Genomic DNA, 23,236 nt, shown 5'->3' with positions numbered 1-23,236 from the left:
TGACAATGTCCACTCCCTAATCGCCAACTTTACCTCTTGACAACTATCTAAAATTGAGCCAGATTGTTCATAATTTTAAGGTTATATTTGTATTTGGGATGAGTTCTCAAACACACATCTGCACCATCACCAAGAGCATTTATTTCCACATATCATCTAATTCTGTTTTTGCCTCAACTCCTCTGCTGCCAAAACCTTCATTAATGCATTTGGTGCCTCTCAACTTGACTATTCTAAAGCACGCTCAACTCTTGCAAAGTTGTCATTCAAGACTCTGCTGCCGATCCTACTCAAATTCCCATATGTGCAGCCATGCTGCCTGTCAAGAAGGTCTGTGCACACTGATCAATGTGGCAACAGTTCTCAGCATTAACTTCCAATTTTGGAATTCATTGCTTGCATAGATATCTGACATCTGGCAGAAGGAAAAGGTTTTAAAAATTAGAGGGAATACTGCTCATTGCTCTGGTGTTCGCTGGCCTAGATTGGCTTCAGTTTAGCAACTCCTCAATATTAAGGTATTCATTTTAAAATTCCTCCACGACCTCCCATTCCTATATCAGAAATATCCTTTTAAGCTCTACAGTCCTCTGAGATGTTTGCTATTCTCTAATTCTATCTTCTTCAGCATTTCCAATTATTATTCCTCCACTATTAGTAATCAAGCCTTGAACTACTTAAAACCCTAAATTTTCGAATTCCCTTCCCAAACCTTCTACCTCTTTCTTCCATTAAGATGTTAATAAAAACCATCGCCAGTTTAAAATTTGGTCACATTTTCCTAGTGTCTCGTTATGTCCCTTTGTCATATTCTGTCTTATCACAAGGCTTCACAAACTCATGATATTTTACTAGTAAGTGGTGCTACACAAATGCAAATTGCTGTTGTTAGGCACAAACCCCTTTCTGGGTGCATCCTGCATACATCCTGTCAGAAGTATGCACGACCATCTCAGATTTCATTTTTGAGTGTTAGGATGCAGAGCACCAAAACAAAATTGTGAAACTTAACTTCATCACCTATATATTTTAATCATTGTGGCATGATTAATATTCCACTCACAAGGCTGATTTAGAAACTGACCTTAGATGTTATACCATTGATTCAAATGTGTCTTTGAATAATTTTGCATCCCTGATATGTATTGTAAGTGTCCAGAATTAGACTTGCAATGAATAATTGATGGCAGCACTACTTGTATAATTAGCATTTTCTGCAGTGTTTGTGAATTTATAGGTGCTTTTTATTTTGAAGGCTGAGAACCCAGTGAGGATACCCAGACCTTCATCAGCAAAAGGCCAAAGACGAAAACCAAAATCAGGAATTGAAGGTACTAAATTTTATACTAAACAACCTCTCACCTTGAGAAAGAAAATATATTCCACATTTGACAATTCATTGGAATACAGATGTTTCATGCAAGTAACCAGTCACCTATTCAGTCTTTGAGTAGGAGTAGAGGAAGCAAAATATCTGGAATCCTTCATGAAAGTGGATATTGCTTGATGAAACGGGTTGAGCGACCTCCCTTACCTTATTTTGCTGAAAATGAGAGTTGGAACAGTACATTTCAAGTAGCTTCTGTTATTAAAAAAGTGTTTATTGTAACAGGCATGGATATTAAAACTAATTTTGGGAGAGGATAAATTTCTGTTTATAAACTGGAACTATATAAATTATGGTGGCCTACTGTTCTTAACTCTGCTTTATTAAATGTCTCCTTGAACATGCTAGTTTCAAATCATGGAAGCTTGGAATAATTTGAAAATCTTTTCAAGTTATATTATTAACAATGTGATGATACATGATTTGTTTGTGTGATGATGCTGTTCCTTTAACACAGTTATGCTATCCTTGGCATTTTTTTTCAGAGAGGTTGTAAAAGACACAGACTCTGAAAAGCATTAATTTTGAAGGGTATTAGCGCCTGATTGATTATAGCTAACAGATACTGCCTTGGTAAAAAGTCTTCCAAATCAAAAAAGAAACACTTGTACAATGAAAGATGAGTGGCCAATTCTCCCAGCTCAGCTTTTCACTGGTTTGGTTTGACCTGACTATTCAGTGAAAGCAGTCAGGCACGATTGATGCTGGATCCAAAGAAGCAGGTCCATGCTAATCCTCTTCTCTTTCTGACTTCTTTCCTGTAAGACCCTGTGTTTGATTTTGTGCCAAGGGGTGTTTTTGGGGATTGTTGTGAGTATAGGGAACAGCATCATTAAGTTGGTCTAATCTGTTGGGTTTTCAGATATGTTAGGGTATTCTGTTCTTTTTTGTTTGTGTTTCATTTGGTAATCTTGTAAATAAATTCTGTTTTGTGTAAAACTAAGTGGTTTGACCAGCTGTATCCCTCCTGGAATACCTGCTTAAAACAACTAGCAGAGTTTGGTTCTGGGCTACTTGCTTGAAATGTTTTGAGGGGGTCTGGCCTGGTCCATAACAGTTTGTGACCTGAATGTATATTGCTCTCACATGTTCATAATCAGTAGTGAATATATTATATTTCATTTTTCTGTTCAGTGGTCTCTTAAAACTTCAACACAAAAGTTTTAAATGTTAATGTTCAGTAATGTTGTCAATTAAACTCTAGATCAGCTATTAAAATGAAATGCAGTTAGAGGGTAGTAGATTGTTGGACTGGGGCATACAGGCATAATTTAATATCCATGTTGAAATCCTGCAGTCAGTCTTTTATTTGAATAGCACTTTGATTTTAATAACTTTATAATGAAATAACAAAAATGTTTTGGCAAGTTTTGAAGCAAGAAAGTTTTCCTTGCAACTTAGGCTAAAGAGTTGTGGGAAAAGCAAAACTGAGGAGCTGTAATAGCACTTCCTGTGGGATGTGTTCGTTATTCTGTAACTCATTTACATTGATGTTTTCCATTATAAATATGGACATAGAAGTTCATAATGGTAAGAGCTAGCGGGATGGTTTTAAATATTACATTGCACATCTTTCCACTTGACAATGTTTGAAGGTGTTTATCTAGGCAAGATCATATCAATCTGTGGCTGAAACAAACATTGAGAAGTATGCCACAGTGGATGTGCATATGTCTTCCCCTCCCTTTTGCTTTATTTCTGCCAGGCTACTGGACTGATATCAATGAGTTGACTTTATGAACACATCCCTTGGTGCCTTTGGGTATACCAAATTTATAAGATGATGCTAGTGTTGTCATGCTACTTCTCAAAACTGTCAAGTTGGAATATAATTGGTGTCTTTATTGAAACTATTTTAGCAAACACACTTTCTGCTTTAAAAGGAGAATTGCGGGTTACTGAAAGATATGATAGCAAAGATATGTGTGCACCCTATAATATATTGTATAAGCTGTTTGACTGAGAGCTCTAGAGAGCTGATGTGTGAAATGAAAACGAAGATTTAAACAAGTATGTTTACTCATAAATTCATTCTATGCTAACAGGTTCCTTTTTTCAAAATGCAGTTCAGCCAAACAAAACATCGATTTGTAACTGTATCTTTAACTGAAAGAGTACCTAAAATGAGCATTGGTCATCCAGAAAGAAAGTCTGGAAAATTAATGGTAAATGAAGAAACAGTCAATGTGTGTGCACTGTAAAGACAGATAACTTGCAAAAATAATGGTACATCAAGAGGTAAAAATGAAGAAGTAGGGAAAAGTTACTGAAAGTATTATTAAATCTAAATGCTCATAAATCTCCTGGTCCTGATAGACTTAATTCTAGGGCCTTGAAAGAAGTGGTTGTTAAACAGCAGATGCATTAGTTTTAATTTTCTAAAATGGTCTAGCTTCTGGAAAGGTCCCATCAGATTGGAAAATAGTGAACATGCAATTTGAGAAAGGAGGAACTAGATGGCCGAACATCTGTCATAAGGAAAATCTATTAGAATCTATCAACATGGATGCTATAGCAGGGTAGTTAGAAAATCTTAATGCAGTTGGGCAAAGTCCGTGTGGTTTTGCGATGGGGAAATAGTATTTAACTAAGTTTTTACAATTCTTTGAGGAGGGGATGTTTCTATCAGAAGGATGTTGTGAAACTAGGAGATGTTCAGAAAAAATTTACAAGGTTGTTGCCAGGGTTGAAAGAGTTGGGCTATAGGGAGAGGTTGAATAGGTTGGGGCTGTTTTCCCTGGAGCATCAAAGGAGGTTGAGGGATGACCTTTTATAAGAGGTTTATAAAATCATGAGGCGTATTTAGGATAAATAGACAAGGTATTTTCCCTGGAGGGGGGAATCCAGAACTAGAGGGGATAGGTGTAGGGTGAGAGGGGAAAGATATAAAAGAGACCTAATGGGCAACTTTTTCATGCAGAGGGTGGTGCATGAATGAAATGAGCTGCCAGAGGAAGTGGTGGAGGCTGGTACAATTGCAACATTTAAAAATCATCTGAATAGGTACATGAATAGGAAGGGTTTGAAGGGATATGGGCTGGATGCTGGCAGTTGGGACTAGATTAGGTCGGGATATCTGGTCGGCATGAATGTGTTGGACCGAAGGGTCTGTTTCCGTGCTGCATATCTCTATGACCTTATCCAAGTTTTCATGCTTAAAAGTGCAAATGTAAATAGTGAATGGAAAGAAACAATTGAGCATCATCTTAGTTGAGGCCAATTCTGCCCTCCACTAATGTCTAGAGTGGCTTAATCATAGTAGGATTCTCTGGCTAGTTTTCTCCTCAGTCCCAATCTGGTGGTGGGAGAGAATGGGGGAACGACAGGGTTGGAGGAGGAGGAGGACGCTGAAGCCAGTTGTTTCTTCATCTCTGCCATGTGTGTCTCAGTTCTTCACTGGGTTTATGCTGGATTTTGATTCACCTTGGAGATTTGGTGAAGTTTTGTTTTGTTCTGAGATCCAGAACACACTGTTAACTGCTTCGAGTGTGACAAATGGAAACTTGTGTTAGATTTGGATTTCCAGAAGGTACCTCACAAAAGGTTATGTGATATGAGCCGACAGTATTGGAGGTAGTATGTTGGCATGGATAGAGAATTGGCAAATGGGCAGGAAACGGTGAGTGGTTATGAAGAATTCTTTTTCAGGATGGAGACCTGTGACCAGTGGAATTTGACACAGATCAGTGCTGGGACTGCAACTGTTTACAATACACATTAATGCCATGGAGAAAAGAAGCGAATATACTGTAGCCAGATTTGCAGATGACATAAAAATAGGCTAAAAGGCAGGTTGAGAGGGGTACAAACGGTTGAGAGGGGTACAAACAGTTGAGAGAAATAGACAGACGTTTCTGCAGCCAGCAGCGAAAAATTAGAATGACGTGTTGCCTCCCTGGTGCCAGATCAAGAGTACCTCAGTGAGGGTGCAGAATGTTCTCAAAGAGGAGAGGGACTAGCAGAGGAGGTCATTGTACACATTGGAACTAATGACATAGAAAGGGAAAAGGATGAGATTCTGAAGAGAGAATATAGAAGGTTAGGTAGGAATTTAAAAGGACATCCTCAAGGGTAGTAATATCTGGATTACTTCTGGTATAGGAGGGTATGTGTGGTTGAGGAGCTGGTGCAGTGGAGAAGGGTTCACATTTCTAGCTCATTGGAATCTGTTATGGGGTAGAAGTGACTTGAAGAAGGACAGATTGCACCTAAATTGGAAGGGGACTGATGTACTGGCAGGAAGATTTGCTAGAGCTGCTCAGGAGGATTTAAACCAGGGAGATAGTGAGGAAAGAGATCAATCTGAGACTGGTACAGTTGGGAAAAGGAGTGAGTCAAACAGTCAGCACAGGCAGAAACGAAGCAGAGAACAAGGTAGGACTGATTTATTTCAATGCAAGAGGCTAACAGGGAAGGCAGATGAACTCAGGGCAAGGTTCACAACATGGGACTGGGATATCATAGCAATTACAGAAACATGGCTCAGGGATGTACAGGACAGACAGCTTAATGTTCCAGGATACAAATGCTATAGAAAGGATAGGGGTGGGGGGACAAGGGAGGAGGGGAAGTGGCATTTTTGATAAGGGATAGCATTACTGCTGTACTTAGGTAGGATATTCTTGGGAATACATCCAGGGAAGCTATATGGGTGGAACTGCGAAATAAGAAAGGAATGATCGCTTGTATTATAGACCCCATAATAGTCAGTGGGAAATTGAGAAACAAATTTGTAATGAGATGTCAGTTATTTGTAAGAATAATAAGGTGTTACGGTAGGGGAGTTTAACTTTCCAAACATAGACTGGAACTACCATAGTGTTAAGGGTTTCAATGGATAGGAATTTGTTAAATGTGGACAAGAACATTTTCTGAGTCAGTGTGTGGATGTACTTAATAGAGAACGTGCAAAACTTGACCTACTCTTGGAAAGTAAAGCAGGGCAGGTGACTGAGGTGTCATTGGGGGAGCACTTTGGAGCCAGCAACCATGATTCTATTGGTTTTGAAATAGTGATGGAAAAGAATAGACTGGATCCAACAGTTGAAATTCTAAATTGGAGAAAGGCTAATTTTGATGGTATTAGGCAAGAACTTTCAAATGCTGATTGGGGGCAGATGTTCGCAGATGAGGGGACAGCTGGAAAATGGGAAGCGTTCAGAAATGAGATAACGAGAGTCCAGAGAAAGTATCTTCCTGTTAGAGTGAAAGGAAAGGCTGATAGGTGTAGGGAATGCTGGATAACTAGAGAAATTGAGTTTTTGGTTAAGAAAAAGAAGGAAGCATATGTCAGGTATAGACAAGGACAGATTGAACGAATCCTTAGACTATAAACGCGGTAGGAGTATACTTAAGAGGGAAATCAGGAGGGCAAAAATGGGACATGAGATAGCTTTGACAAATAGGATTAAGGAGAATCCAAAGGAATTTTATAAATGCATTAAGGACAAAAGGGTAACTATGGAGAGAATAGGGTCCCTCAGAAGATCAGCAAGGTAGCCTGTGTGTGGAGCCCAGGAGATGGGCTGATACTAAATGAGTCTTTTGCATCAGTGTTTACTGTGGAGAAGGACATGGAAGATATAGAATGTGGGGAAATGAATGGTGACATCTTGAAATGTGTCGATATTACAGAGGAGGAAGTGCTGGATGTCTTGAAATGCATAAGTGGATAAAACCCCAAGACCTGATCAGGTGTACCCTAGGCCTCTGTGGGAGGCTAGGGAAGAGATTGCTGGGCCCCTTGGTGAGATGTTTGTTTCTTTGATAGTCACCGGTGAAGTGCCGGAAGACCAGAGGTTGGCTAACGTGGTGCCACTGTTTAAGAAAGGTGGCAAGGACAAGCCAGGAAATTATAGACTGGTGAGCCTGATGTCAGTGATGTCAGGTTGTTGGAGAGACTTCTGAAGGACAGGATTTACATGTATTTGGAAAGACAAGGACTGATTAGGGATAGTCAACATGGCTTTGTGCGTGGGAAATCATGTCTCACAAACTTGAATGAGTTTTTTTGAAGAAGTAACAAAGAGGATCGATGAGGGCAGAGCGGTTGACGTGATCTAAATGGACTTCAGTAAGGCATTCAATAAAATTCCTCAAGGGAGACTGGTTGGCAAGGTTAGATCTCACGGAATATAGGCAGACTCTTTGTGTATGTTTAATGCTCCAATGATAACCTTTGGTTCTCCTACTGATCAAGTATTATGGGGAAAGCGAAGGAAAATGGACTTGAGTGTCAGATCTGTCATGATCCTATTGAATGTCTGAAGGGGCCAAAAAGCCTGCACTTGTTCCTATTTCATATGGTCTTATGGCCTATTTGTGACACTTTGTCAAGTGATTACAGCATCCTCGAGAATTCAACACCTTTCTCAGCTGTGAACTCTGGACTATGCCTTCCACTTTACAAAGGTGATTAGACTGCTGTGCAAAACTTAGTGTTCTCAATCTATATATTTTTGTACGCACTGTATCCTAAGGCACATACTACATTTTGATTGAGAGGTTAAGAAAGCTTTCAGCTACCTCGCTTAAGCCTAAGCCGTTGAATACATTTTTAGGAGTTTGCTGGCATAACTGAAATGTTTCCATTCCGGGCAGGAGTGTTTTCCCAGGAAAGCCTGGCTAAAATTGAAAACTGCTGGAAAAGCGCAGCAGGTCAGGCAACATCCAAGGAGCAGGAGAATCGACGTTTCGGGCATGAGCCCTTCTTCAAACGTCGATTCTCCTGTTCCTTGGATGCTGCCTGACCCGCTGTGCTTTTCCAGCAACACATTTTCAGCTCTGATCTCCAGCATCTGCAGTCCTCACTTTCTCCTCTAAAATTGAAAACTTACTACTTGAGGTGTTTGTGCCAACTTTGCATAATTGCAAACTCCATAAAGGAGAAAATAGTTGTCTTAAATCAAGCATTAACCATTTTAATTCAGTTGCATGCCCAACCATGTACTGTGTTTGCCCAACCTTTGCTGAACAATATGTTTTGATAATTAGGCAATGACTTTTTTAAGTGTTAAGATCATTCAATGATTTTTTTCAACAACTTGTAACACTAATTTATTCTTTCTGCCACGATCTGTCAGAGGAAGAAAGAGAATCTAAAACATCAGTTAGTCAGCAAGAGGTGTTAGAGCAAAACCCTGAGAAAGACACCATTATAAACCAGTTAGGTAAGGTTAATTGGATAGATTGACCTCTAAATAGATTATACAAGTAGCAATCAACACCTAGATACTAGTGTATAATTTTGCAATGCCACTACATTATAGGTAAAATAAGCAACCTAATGAATGGTAATTTCTTATTTCTACTGTTCTCGATATATTGTTGTCGACTTAAATGAGGTTAAAATACAAAATTTGGTCTTCAAATTGTGTTTTGGAAATTTACTCCATGAATGTTTAATTTTCTCGCTACTAAAGTTTTGATTTTCATGATATTAATTCTTTGGATATTTTAGCCGCGGTTGCAACCTGATTAAAATAAACAGTTTAGTATGTATGTCGTCAACATGTATGTTAGTATGAACAGCAAAATAAAAAGCCTGTATTTATAAAAACATTGACTTCTTTCCATATGAATTATGGGTTTCTAAATTGTGTATCACAAGTTCTGAGACCACAGTGGTAACCATTTTTTGGGCACTCTGGCAAGGGCAGCCCTGAATTTGATCTCATGACATGCATGCACAGTTCAACGATTGAGCAACACTTGCTGAACAATCCTGAATGTGCCAATAGCTACAATATCCACCAATTAAGATGATCAGCCTGACTTGTAATGTAACTTATTTACACTTGCCAGACACAGCATCCATTTGCAGGGACCCCATTTTCAACAAAGAGAAGAAATATATTTAAATCTTATATTTATTTTGAAATAACTGGATGATGGGGGAGATTATAGTTGCCTGTTGCTTTCTATTAACCAATGCCTCTGTCAATTTGAATTAACTTGCCAAACAACATTTTCTGCTATAGTGTAAATTGTTGTCCAAGACAAAAAACTTCGGCAACATGTCTGCTCCTCTACCCACATTGTGGCTGTTATGTATTAATCAAATGCACAAAACGTTGCTACTGCCACAATATCTTGACTCATTGCATCAAGTATGTTTTAAACTATTTCTTTTCTTAGTAACAGTTGTAACCATGATCATTGGGCAAAGAATTGCGGTTCTATTGCTCTGTAAGGATCTTTGGTAAATTTTTGCATTGCATGTTGTCATAGTAGTAGCGGTGGAAGAAGAGGATTTTGACATGTGGTGCCAGTCAAGAAGGCTGCTTTACCTTGGATGGTGTAAAGCTTCTTGAATGTTGTTGGAGCTGAACCCATTCAGGCAAGTGGTAAACATTCTATCACAGTCCTGACTTGTGCCTGGAGATGGTGGACAGGCTCTGGGGAGTCAGGAGGTGAATTATTTGCTACAGTATTCCTGTCCATTGACCTGCTCTTGTAGTTATTGTCAAGTCTAGTTGAGTTTCTGGTCAATGGTAACCTCTCCCAGGACATTGATCGTGGATGATTCAATGATGGTAACCCCATTGAATATCGTGGGGAGATGGTTAGATTGTTTCTTATTGGAGATGGTTATTGAATAGCTTTTGTGTGGCATGGCTGTTACTCATCATTTGCCAACCGAAGCCTGGATATTGTCCACATTATCTTGCATTTGAATATGAACAGCTTCAGTATCTGAGGAACTGTGATTGGTGCTGAACATTGTGCATTTATCAGCAAACACCTCCACTCCTGACCTTATAATGGAGGAAACTTGCTTGATGAAGCAGCTGAAGGTGGTTGGGCCTCTGTACCTACCCTGAAGAACACTTGCAGAGATGTCCTGGAGCTTAGATGACTGACATCCAACAATCATGACCAACTTTCTATGTACCAGATTTGACTCCTACCAACAGAGTTTGCCCCGATTTCCTCTGAATCAAGTTTTTCTAGGGGTCCTTGATGCCACATTAGTTTGACTGCAGCCTCAATGTCAAGGCTGCCACTCTCACCTAACCTCTGAAATTCAGCTTTTTATCAGTGTTTGAATCAAGACTGTAATAGCAGCTAGATGGCGGAACCCAAATTTGGCAACACTGGTTTGGTTATTGTTGAGTCAGATGCTTTTTGATAGCACTATTGATGTCATCTTCCATCACTTTACTGATGATCAAGAGTACACTGATGGGTGATATTGGCTGGGTGAGACTTGTCCTGTTTTGTGTACAGGGTATATCTAGACAATTTTCCATATTGTTGGGTAGCTGCCAATATTGTAATTGTACTGGAATAGTTTGCACAGGGAATATCAAGAAGCAGTTAGATTGTTTTTTTATATTGGGAATGGTTATTGCTGACTCATTGGCCTTATAAACTTTCAGCTTGATCCTGTCTTCTTAGCACCTTGCCATATGACTGTGCAAACTGGATGATTTATTTAAGAAAAGAGGCTTAACAGGTTTCACCTTTGCTGTCTGTTGTATATTATGGCAGTATCCTGGCAGGATAAAATTGAGAGTGTAGCAATCCGTTCAAAGGCAGTGCTCCCAAGTAGCCTGGCATTAATTAAGACAGGCAGCTTAATTGGCTTGGGTACTTCTGCAAGATGAAAGACAATTGCATACCAAAGACTTCCTGTTAAGTCATAGAGTCATAGAGATGCACAGCACGGAAACAGACCCTTCGGTCCAACTTGCCCATGCCGACCAGATATTCTAACCTAATCTAGTCCCATTTACCAGCACTTGGCCCATATCTCATTGTCCGTGTTTGGAGCTAGAGATTCAGTAGAATGCCCAAAGGTTTATTTTAGATGCTTTCAGGTGTGGTATCGATTATTGTGGTTGGAAATCAGCAGTTGATCACTGAGTGAAATGGTGACATGTCCTAAGGGTTGGCATGCACCCCCACAATGACTGATGCTACAGCAGATTGGGAACAGACTCCGACACAGAGCCAAAATAACGACACTTCATAGCTTCATGTTTGATATTTCTGGCAAATACTACCTCTTGAGAATTGGCCTCTTCAACCAATGACAAATGTGCACTATATGAAGACTCCCATCTAAAATGGAGTCGTTTACTGTGTGTGCATTGTCTTTTTTAAACAATGAATTGCCTTAAACGAGAGTAGAACAAACATTTTTTGGAAGAAGTCTTGCACAGAAGGTTGCAACCTTTGTTTTCAGACTCTTGGATATGGCAGAGTCGAAGAGTGTGGTGCTGGAAAAGTACAGCTGGTTAGGCAGCAGGTGAATCGATGTTTCAGGCATAAACCCTTCATCGGGAATGAGGCTTGTGGGCCAAGGGGTCCAAGGGAGCTGAGAGATAATTGGGAGGAGATGGGGCTGGGGGGGGAAGGCACTTGGGAATGTGATAGGTCAATGAAGGTGGGGGTGAAAGTGATAGATCGGAAAGGATGGTCGAGCAGATAGGTGGGAAGGAAGATAGGTAGGATCATTCAAGAGGGTGATGCTGAGTTGGAAGGTTGGGACTGGGATAAGGTGAGGGGGAGGGAAATGGGGAAACTGGTGAAGTCCACATTGATCCTGTGTGGTTGGAGGGTCCCAAGGTGGAAAATGAGGCGGTTTTCTTTCAGGCATTGGGTGGTTAGGGTTTGGCGATGAAGGAACCCCAGGATCTGCATGTCTTTGGCGGAGTGGGAGGTGGAGTTAGTCTTCAGCAACAGAGTGGTGAGGTTGTCACTGCGGGTGTCCCAGAGATGTTCTCTGAAATGATCTCATGTTGGCACCTTCTCCACAATGTAGAGGAGACCACATTGGGTGCAACGGATGCAGTAGATGGCATGTGTGGAAATACAGGTAAATTTTGGTCGGATGTGGAAGGATCTTTGGGGTCTTGGAGGTGAGGGGGAGGTGTGGGCGCAGGTTTTGCACTTCTTGCGATGGCAGGGGAGGGTGAATTGGTGGGGGGTGTGGGACTTGTGGAGGGAATGGTCTTTCTGAAATGCAGATAAAGATGGGGAGGGAAGTATATCTCTGGTGGTGGGATCTGTTTGTCAGTTGCGGAAATGGCGGAGGATGATGCATTGTATCTGGAACTTGGAGGAGTGGAAGGTGAGGACCAGGGGTGGGGTTCAAGGGCGGAGGTGCGAGAAGTGGAGGAGATGTGCTGAGGGCATCGTCGACCACATGGGAGGGGAAATTGCGATCTTTGGAGAAGGAGGCCATCTTTGACATTCTGTGGTGGAATTGGTCCTCTTGGGAGCAGTTGAGGCAGAGGAATTGGCAATGAGGAATTTTTTTTAACAAGAGGCTTGGTTGGAGGAGGTGTAGTCCAAGTAGCTGTGGGAGTTGGTGGGTTTGTGGTGGATGTCTGTGTTGAGTTAGTCGCTGGAAATGGAGGTGGAGAGGTCCAGGAAGCGGAGGGAGGCATCTGAGATGGTCCAGGTGAACTCTAGGTCAGAGTGGAAGGTGTTGGTGAAGTTGATGAACTGCTCAGTTCCCTCGTGGAAGGACAAGGTAGCACCGATACAGTTATCGATATAGCAGAGGAAAAGCTGGGGAACCAGCAGCACCACATTCTTTGATTCTGATTTCCATCATCTACAGTCCTCACTTTCTTAGATCTTGGATTTGGCAGTGATAGAAGCAGGTAATGTGCATAAAAATAAAGTGCATCACACTCTGATGAGCCGTGGTGATCTTCTCCACTTTTGGCAGGAAAATGGAAATCGTTTTTGTGGGTTCTTTTACATTTGAGAAAACGGTCAATGTTTTTAATTCTATACAGAATACTGTCAGATACCCCAAAATCTATAAATCATTCACAATTTGATGTGACATCTTGTCCTTCTGGGTGCTTTTAAAACTCATACGTTATTTAAATTATGGCTTTTCAATAATTTAGCTGTAATTTTGATTTTGGATTTGAAATTGAAAGTGTAACCGGTGATTCAAACATCTCACTGTAGTGTACCATGTTTTTTATTTGCAGATGAGTCGGATGCCGAAGCGGGTAAGTACTAATGTTTCAGCATTGGCTGCTACTGTCTGCTTTAGAACTGAAAGTAATTGGTGAACTGATGACCAGACGAAGGAGCAGCATTCCAAAAGCATGATTTCAAACAAATCTGTTGGACTATAACCTGGTGTTATGTGACTTCTGAACTGGTAAATAAGGTCATTGATCCAAATGTCTAATATCTTGCTATTTGAGTAGACCAAAGGAAACACAACCATAATGAAAACAAATCGGCCTTTTAAGTTTCACTGTTTTAAATTTGAAGTCTTATAATTTAAACTCAAGTCACAATGTTAATTTCTTTATTTGAAACTTTAACCAATAATGGAACAGGAGAACACGGAGTAACTCCAGAAGCTTTTCTTAGAGTATAAATAATACCAATGAAAACAGGGTAGCAACTTTACAGGCATACTACTGATCTTGTGTTCTGGTTCAGCTTAGGGTGCAAGTTGACAGAGTCTCTGGTCTTTCTCCCAATTCTGATTGGAAGCAGGCTAACTTCAAACTTAATGTCGGAGCAAATTACTGCAGATGCTGGAATCTGTATTGTGGCTCCTCTATACTTTCCAATCAGGACACTGCAAAGATGGCTTAGATGTCCACATCCATCCTGCCTGTCCTGCTTCGACCCTTAGATGTTAAGGCCAAGGATGTCACTACCGAGTAAACTTCCTCCACCCATATACACAACTGGGGAGCTGACTGAAAGGCATCAGGAGGGAAAGGAAGAGAAAAATATGCTGAGAGCATGTTAGTGGCATAAGCCACACTTTTGTGACCAATTCACGGGTGCATTACAGATGTTTGGTTTTCACCATTCATGTGGTTGTTCATGTCTCTGTGTAGGGTCCAGATGCTTCAGTGCATCATCCAGCATCACTTCTTAGACAATATTAAAGGACAGGGGTGTTCACTAAGTGCCTAATTCATTATGTTAGACCATGGGAGTAATGCGTATGTATGGCATTGAGTCATTCTGCCACATTCGGCCTCTTGTTCAATATTTCCTACTGTTCAGGTGGCTGTGGGCGCAGGAATTTAGACCTTGTTGAAATCTCCGATAGTCACTGCCAGGGAGGTACAACAGGCACGCAGTCAATGCCACAGGACAGCCATTGAGTAGGCATCCAGCATGACTGTGTTGTGAATAGTGCATGTTCCTCCCTGTGAAAACCTAGTGACCAGTGGTTGCGACAGTCCAATCCTCCACACCTTGGTACACTCACTGTCCACAGTGAATGTAGTGGTGGCCGTTTGCTTCCCCAGTATGCACTTCCCATTTGCTACATAAGGTGACAGCAAGGAGTCTACTGCTGGTGTTCTACAGCTTCAGCCTGAATATGCTAGTCAGTGCCCAAACATTACCATCCCCTTCCTAGATGCCCGAACCTCCACAAGTCCCAACCCAAGCCAGCCACATGTATGTACAAGTGTCATATCTCTCTCTTCTGTCTCTCTCCCTCTCATATTTACTGGCTCTCCTCTTTTTTTTTCTCTCATTTCTATGCTTCGCCCTCACCTACCCCTTTCACTGGATTATTGTGTCTCATCTCCTCAAGCGACTTGACTGGCCTCAGTGGAGACAAAGGACTGATTGTTACCCACTCACTGGGGTGTAGAGGCACTGACCCTGATGTGTGAAACTGCATTGACCGTATGATTGACTGTGGTCAGAGTCCAGAACTGGTATTGGAGCCTGTTTGACTAATCATATCGGGCCCCCGACTGACAGCTGCTACTCTGAACTTCACAAGGGCTTTGGGACATGGCTTGCTGTTTGATACATATGCAGTATGTTCGACCTATCGGCTGCTGTCACATGGTTCACATATGGTACTGACTGCACCAACTGGTACTGGATGGCAAAAACATGCAGGCATACCAATAGGTGTCAGATGAATGCTCATTAAGACAGCAAGTGAGCAGCTTGGTCCAAGTCTGGGCTGGATGCCTGACCCTGTATGATAACTGCAGCTGATGCAGCCTGGTAGACAAGTCTGTGTTACCAGGAGAAAATTGATTATGTGCACCATGCAAGTTGTTTGGAGGAAGTGATGTGCTGAATCTACTTGTTACCTGCTCTGGTTTCCTTGTTGGATTTTCCCAATGGTTAGTTTGGCTCAGTTTGGTAGGATTTGTAGCAGAATATTCATGAGGTGAGTTGGGCAACCAACAGGGAGCTTAATCACCCATCAGTTAGCAACTCGCCACTGCTTTGCAAAAATCTTGCCATGCCCCACATAAAAAGCATAAAAGACAGACTGAGTGAGATGATCGCTACATCGAGATCAGCCTTGGCGCATTTCTCATCCAATTCTGCTATTGTTTATGTTGCTCATTTCCATAAGATTCCATGCATTGCGTTACAAATCAGCCCTACTCATAAAACAGGACACATGCTGAGACTGAAGTAATGGGCCTGGCAAACTTTCACCAATTGTACCCATTGTGATTGCATCCATGTTTAATTTTGAACAAAGGCACTGGAGAAGATGTATTAAAAAGAGAACTTGGGCAGTATGATTTAATTAACTAGCGTATGCTGGTTTGGCATAGCTTTTTCAAGTAATTTTTATTCTAACATATCAAGTTACCTTACAGGTGGAGAGTTGAATATTTGTTAGAAAGGTTTTGTTTGTGACAAATCCATTTTTAGCTGTATTAATAAAACTGGACCTGCTTAACAATTATTAAATGCATCTTGGAGTACTTTTAATGCAAGGGAAAAAGTAAGCAATTATTTTCTGTTTATTATGCTGGTTGATGGAAACTATTATGTCATGAAACTATTATGCAAATTGGTTTGAACAGAAGTTTGAAGTGTAACTCCACTTATAAAAGCTCAGTCAATTTCAAGCATAAATTGCACCCTGATTTCTAATACAGAAATTCCACCTCCAGAAGTAATTCACTGTATATGAAGCATTAGACATATTTCTTGTAGATGTGATGAGAGACTATTGAAATACAATTAGTTTCTTTACATTTCTGAAAGGGAATTGATGGAAAACATACATGCTTTTGACATTCTGCCCAGCAATGAAATTCCTCTAAGGGTTATCAATGAATTATCTCTTCTATCTTCTCTCTCTCTCTCATTTGACTCATGAGAAAGAGTAATTTTCTTGAATAATGTTTACTGTGCAACTAATTTTAAAATTTGATGAACAGTGACATTGCTACTATGTCACCTCCTCCACCCACATCACCACCATAGTGGGATTCATGCATCACTGATTCTGTCTTTACCTATGATTTTCTGATCATAGCTATGATCGAGGATACCAACATCAGATCTGACACCAAGATCGTGGATACACAGCTGTAGTGGTTCCCACCCTCCGACATGGCTGTGAGAGGTGGACTGTCTACAGCAGACACCTCAAGACACTGGAGCAGTACCACCAATGCTGTCTGCACAAGATCCTGCGAATCTGCTAGAAAGAAAGACACGCCAACATCAACGTCCTTGACCAGGCCAACATCCCCAGCATCAAGGCACTGAGCACTCTCAATTGGCTACAATGGGCTGGACACAAGATCCACATGATCGACATGAGACCCCTCTAAAGCAGGTGTTCTACTCCCAGCTTTAAAATGGCAGGTGAGCCCCAGGTGGACAGAGGAAGTGATACCTTCAAGGCCTCGCTGGCAAAGTGCAGCATTCCCACCGACACCTGGGTATAACTGGCCCAAAACCATCCAAAGTGGAGGAGGAGCATCCAGGAAGGCATTGAGCACCTCGAGACATGCCATCAGGAAAATGGGGAAGCCAGATAAAAACAGCAAAAGGAGTGTACTGCCACACCAACATCTGATCCACCTCTTCCCGTGCCTACCACCTGGCCCAAGAGTAACAGAGCCTGGGGAAGCTCAATATGTCTGTATATCCACCTATGGTCTCACACTGAGAGTGGAGAATCATCCTCGTCTGCGAGGGGCTGCACATGATGATGAGTCTGTAATGCATTCTGTTCCCTTCCCTCCCCAGAGCATACAAAAACACCTTCCACAAGTTCCCACCTGCCTTAGCTCTGAAACTACGTATTTCTTCACCTTCTTTCTATTTCCTCCTCTTGGCTTCCTAAAGCTCATGTTTGCCAGACCAAGGCCTACTGCTTTTTTGCACTTAACTGCTGACTACTCAACCTCCCTTACTGACTTCCATTCTTGATAACATTTGAAATGGTTTCCCCTCCTCAAGTACTTTGCTGCTTGCTTTCAAATGCTATCATCTCTATTCCTCAAAAGAAAACCTTCAATCTCTGGCCTTGCAAAGCATCCACCCATTTGTAAGTTTTCTTTCTTCTCAAGCGTGTTTGTTGTCTCTCAAATCTGTGTTCATCTTCACTTTTCTGCTTTCTATTCAAGTTTCTGTGCTTAACCAATGTAACAACTTTTGTGTCTGCTGTGCACATGAAAATTGGTGCTCGTTTTTTTGTGCTCTCAGCAGATGTTTTCATGCTCAGCCACTGCCGCCTTTGTGTATATCTCTCCCAGCTGAGAGGAGCTGTCCTTGCTTGGTTCCACTATTACCTCTCCAATGTTAGTAATGCAAATTTTATAACATTTTCACAGATTTTAAGTTGAGAGGAATATTTTGTTTATTAATAAATATACATTATTTGGACTAACCCTAAGATCACCATAAAATGCACTCCAGAAAAGGTGATCCTTTTGAAAGTTGCAAAGGGATTTTATGTGCCTTAAACTTTAAAGAAGCTGGATCCATTCTTTGTGCTCAACTTTCTTTGAATGTTTCTCATGATGGCATCCAAGCGATACTACATAAATTCTCAGCTGCCATAAGGTAACAATAATAAGCTCTGAATGCCAGTAAGAATCCTAATGCAAAAGTTCTAAAAATTAAGTGAAAATCAATATTGTTAATAGAATTAAATTTGTAGCTGTAACAATATAATACAGTCATTGTATTAATGTGACAAAAGGTGGAATTTTCCCATCCCTTCAGGTGGTGAAAAGGGGAAGTAACTTGCTCTAGTGAGATCTCCCTTTTCATTACCTCACTGATTAAATTCTAGGCAAAAAGATCCTCTGGGGCCTCGTTCACCATTCCAGTGGTTAAGGCCTTTAGATTGTCAATGAATAGCCATTTAATCTCAACTTGCCACTGCCAAGATCACCTGACTTCCCTGCAAGTTAGAAAAATCAGGGTGTCTTTTCTTGCAGCTTGATTGTACAATCTTCATTTGCAGGAAATAGGTGACATGGAAGATCGCAAGGCACTGGCCTCGAAAAGCCACCCCCTATCTGCTATGATTTACACCCCCCCTCCCCCGAAAAGAAGCAAAACAAGAAAAAAACACTTACTGAAGAACCTTCTGGCCAGAAGGACTCTACTATTGAGGCCTATGATAGATCAAGAAGCGCTCCAGTCAGATCTCTTAAATTGATAGGTTTGTGCCCCAGCAAGCTATCTACAGTTTGCCAGTAATCAGAGAATTACAATATAAGAAAATCCCTTAATTGTAGTATAGCTTATGTCATTCTTCCAACTTTTTTGGAGATTTGTCCATGTGTACTTAATTGATATTTTTAAAAATAAAAGCAAATAAATATGCATTCCGTACAAAGCAAGGATAGGTATATTTTGCTCTGATATAAGATATTTTCTAATCAATCTGTTCAGAGATGTAGTAACACATCTTGGAGGGGGTGGGAGTTGAACCTGTCCAGGGGTAGAGATGCTACCACTGTGTCAAAAGATCCCTTTTGATTACAGCTAAATGTCTCAACCACTGGCTATGTATTTCTCCATTTTTATGTTTTTCATATTCAGGAATAGAAATGTCTGTGCTAAAATTGTTAGACTAGTCTTTAAGAATACATCACTGTTCTCAGAGGGCTAAATCCTTAAATTTATTCCACTGCATTTATTTTAAAACATCCCATTCACCCAATCCACACAGACTGGATAGATGCAGTCATGTTTTCGTACAACAGTAGTTTTTGTTTCAGCACTTTGTCTGTTGAAGATAATGTTTGACTCATTCCTTTACCGATATTACACATCCTCATGATTGCGTCAATATTTTCAGAACTTGAAGCTGCCCACAATTCCATTGAGAGGAAACATACAGCAGAGGTGAATGGAGAGATTCTTGATGAACTTTCCACCCAAGTTGCACAAAGGTTTGATGTCTTTACATTTAATTATTGTTAGCATAGCTGATAAATCCTCTTTCATGTGGCATGTGCAGTTATTAAAAACTTAATTAATGGGATGTGGGGATTGCTAGTTAAACCAGCATTTATTGCCCATCCTTAATTACTGTTAAAGTGGTGGTCAGCTGCCTTCTTCATCTGCTGCTGTCCATTAGGTGCATGCCTAATCCTGTTATGGAGGAAGTTCCAGGAATTTGACTCAAAGTCAGTGAAGGAACAGTGGTAGATTTTCAATCAGGACAATGTGTGACTTGACGGGGAACTTGCAGTTAGTGATGTTCTCATGCATCTGGGGGTCTTTCCCTTCTAAGTGGAGAGAGGTTGTGGGTTTGGAAGGTGCTGTCAAAGAAACCGTGATGAGCTGCTGCAGTTCACCTTGCAGATGGTACACACTGCTACCACTGTGCATTGGTAGTGAAGGGAGTGAATATTGAATGTGGTGAACAAGGTTCCATCAAGTAGGCTCCTTTGTCTTGGATGGTGTTTGGCTTCTTGAGTGTTGGAGCTGCACTCATCTAGGCAGATGAATATTTCTTCTGTCTCCTGGCATATGTCTTTTAAATCATGGGCAGACTTTGGAGAGTTGAGAGTTGAGTTCCATGCCTCTCACTTCCTAGCTTCTGAATTGTTCTTGTATCTGCTGTATTTATACAGCTGAATTAGTTCAATTTCTAGTTAATGGTAAACCCCATGATACTGAATAGTGAGGCTTTCAGCAATAGTAATGCCAATGAATGTCAAAGGGAGATGGGCAGATTCATTCTTGTTCAAGATGATTATTTCCTGATTTTGCTAGATATCTCACACAAGTGTAATTTTAGACTAAAATAAAACTAAGGACGACTGATGCTGGAAACTGAAACAAAAGCAGCAATTGCTGGAGAAACTGAGTGGGTCTGGCAGCATCTGTTGGAGAGAAAGCAAAGTTAACATTTCTGATCTGGTGGCCATTCTTTTGGACTAATAGTAGCTAATAGATGCCTCGAGCAACTGTTTGTGTGGAGTTTGTATATTCTCCCAGTGTCTGCGTGAATTATGTCTGGGTGCTCTGGTTTCCTCCCACAATCCAAAGATGTGCAGGTTAGGTGAATTGGCCATGCTAAATTGCTCATAATGTTCAGGACGTGTAGGTTAGGTGCATGAGTCAGGGGTAAATATAAGATAATAAGGTAGGAGAATGGTCTGTATGGGTTACTCTTAGGAGGATCGGTATGGACTTGTTGGGCCAAAGGAACTTGTTAGCACGCTGTAGGGTTTCTATGAAAAGGCAGTACATTTTCTGAAGACAGCAGTGGGGAGGGGAACACAAAGTGGAGTAAGCAAGTGAATAGGTGGAGATCACCATCTAGTCACTTATTCTTTACCCCACCTACCTCCATGTCTTCTGCATATGTATCTCCTTTTCCTAGCCACTAGTAGTTCTTAAAAACAGTCAGCAGACCTGAAACAATAATTCTGCTTCATCTCTGCAGATGCTGCCAGACCAGATGAATTCCTTGAGCAATTTCTGTTCCTGTTTAGAATTTTAGCATTCATGTGGATAAGATAGGAGCGCAGAGTCACAAGCTGAAGCAGGAGAGATCAAAAGGCACAGATAAGGAAGCTGAAATAGCTTTATCAAAAACTTTTTTTTTTGATCAGATAAGTGAGACAGAGTAGGAGCCAAATGTTAAAAATGTAAGTATCCTTAGCTCTGCTAAGCTTATTGAGCTACAGCAGAAAGATGAGAATTTAAAGCGGTTGTATCAAAGGCTTATACGTGGAAGGAGAATGAATGCATCCCTGTGTGTTATTACTTAACAAATGATGTCTTAATGAGGAAATAAAGGCCATCTCACATTCAAGCAAATGAGAAATGGGCAGAAGTTCATCAAACTGTTTTGCCAGTAGGGTATAGAAAGGAGGTGCTGCGACTGGAGCATGAGCTACCACTAAGAGATCATTTAGGAATGAGAAAAACACATGCTAAAATACAAAGACATTTTTACTGGCCTGGACTGCACAAGGATATAGTTCAATTTTGCCTGACATGTCATACATGTCAGCTAATCAGAAAACCACAGGCAGTAATAATACCTGGCACTTTTAATACCTATTCCAGCATTTGAGGAACCTTTCACAAGAGTCTTGATTGATTGCATAGGTCCCCTACCTCAAAAAGTGGGGATAAGTATTTATTAACAATAATGGATGTATAAACTAGATTTCCTGAGACAATCCCATTATGCAACATCACAGCTAAAAGAGTTGTAGAAGAATTACTCATATTTTTACTAGATATGGACTACGAGTAGAGATACAGTCAGATCAAGGGTCAGACTTCACATCCAAACTATTCAAGGAGGTTATGGATAGCTTAGGAATAAAACAATTTAAATCTACTACATACCATCCAGAATCGCAGTGAGCGCTAGAAAGGTGGCATCAAGCACTAAAGACCATGTTGAGGGCTTATAGTCAGGACTACCCAGATGATTGGGCTAAGGGAGTACAGTTTGTGCTTTTTACGATCAGAGATGCACCAAATGAATCAATCAAATTCAGTCCATTTGAATTAATTTTTGGGCATGAAGTAAGAGGACCTTTAAAATTGATTAAGGAGAAATTAATGAATCAGAATTCAGAGACAACCGATTTGGACCATGTGTCAAATTTTAGAGAACAACTAAATAAAACTGGGGAATTGGCTGGACGGCACTTAAAAGTTTTACAGCATACAATAAAACAAGAAGCGGATAAGAAATCAAAAATTCACAATTTTGCCATTGCAGATAAGGTATTGGTGTTACTTCCTTCCTGGTGTTACTACTTCCAGTAGTACATGAACCTTTAAAAGCAAGGTTTAGTGGACTGGAGGAAATTGAGTGAGGTGAACTACTTGATAGGAACTCCAGACAGGAAGAAATCTCACAGAGTATGTCATGTGAATATGCTCAAAAAGGTATTTTGACAGGGAAGGATAGCAAGAGGAGAAGGTGTGAATGATTACAACATAGAAGGAAGAACCAAGTTCACAGGATTCTGAATTGGACATTCCTCCAATTAAATTGGACAATGAAGAAGTTGTCAAAAATTGGGATAAATTATTGAATTTCCTTCCACAAGAAAATCGAAATAACCTGAAAGAGTTATTACTATTACATAGGGAGATATGTGTGAATAAACTGGGAAGTACTAACCTAATTATACATGATATAGATTTAGGAGATGCTGTTCCAATTAAGCAACATCCTTAAAGGCATAACCCTCTAAAGTTGTCACAGGTTCAGAAGGAGATAGAACACATGGTCCAAGATGGCATAATCGAAGTGAGTGACAGTGACTGGAGCTCACGCATAGTCATGGTGCCAAAGCCAGATGATACCCAACAGTTATGTGTGGACTATCGTAAAGTCAATGCTGTTACAAAAACTGGTGAACATCCAATTCTGTAGTTAGAGGACTGTGTTGAAAAGGTGGGACAAGCAACTTACCTTTCGAAGTTGGACTTACTCAGAGGCTACTGGCAGGTACCTTTGTCAGAAAGAGCAAAGGCAATTTTGGCTTTTGTAACACCAAATGGACGATATCAGTTTTTACCTATATCAGTTTCAAGTCATGCCATTTAGTATGACAAACGGTCCGGCCACATTTCAGAGATTAACTAATATGGTCAATGCCAGATTACCCAACTGTG

General features: G+C 40.7%; 1 protein-coding gene across 2 annotated transcripts in view; it reads left to right on the top strand.

Moving 5' to 3' along the window:
* Positions 1–23,236, top strand: part of traf3ip1 (TNF receptor-associated factor 3 interacting protein 1) — a 179,013-nt gene that overhangs the window by 73,356 nt on the left and 82,421 nt on the right. For both annotated transcript variants that reach the window (XM_060827533.1, XM_060827534.1), the window contains 3 exons: positions 1,256–1,331; positions 13,345–13,365; positions 19,434–19,527. In XM_060827533.1, the coding sequence (XP_060683516.1) occupies positions 1,256–1,331; positions 13,345–13,365; positions 19,434–19,527 (191 nt within the window). The remainder of the gene's footprint in view (positions 1–1,255; positions 1,332–13,344; positions 13,366–19,433; positions 19,528–23,236) is intronic.

Source organism: Hemiscyllium ocellatum, chromosome 7 (assembly GCF_020745735.1).
Source record: "Hemiscyllium ocellatum isolate sHemOce1 chromosome 7, sHemOce1.pat.X.cur, whole genome shotgun sequence".
NCBI lineage: Eukaryota > Metazoa > Chordata > Chondrichthyes > Orectolobiformes > Hemiscylliidae > Hemiscyllium > Hemiscyllium ocellatum.
The sequence above is the reverse complement of the archived record's forward strand: the minus strand, read 5'-3'. Positions and strand labels throughout refer to the sequence as shown.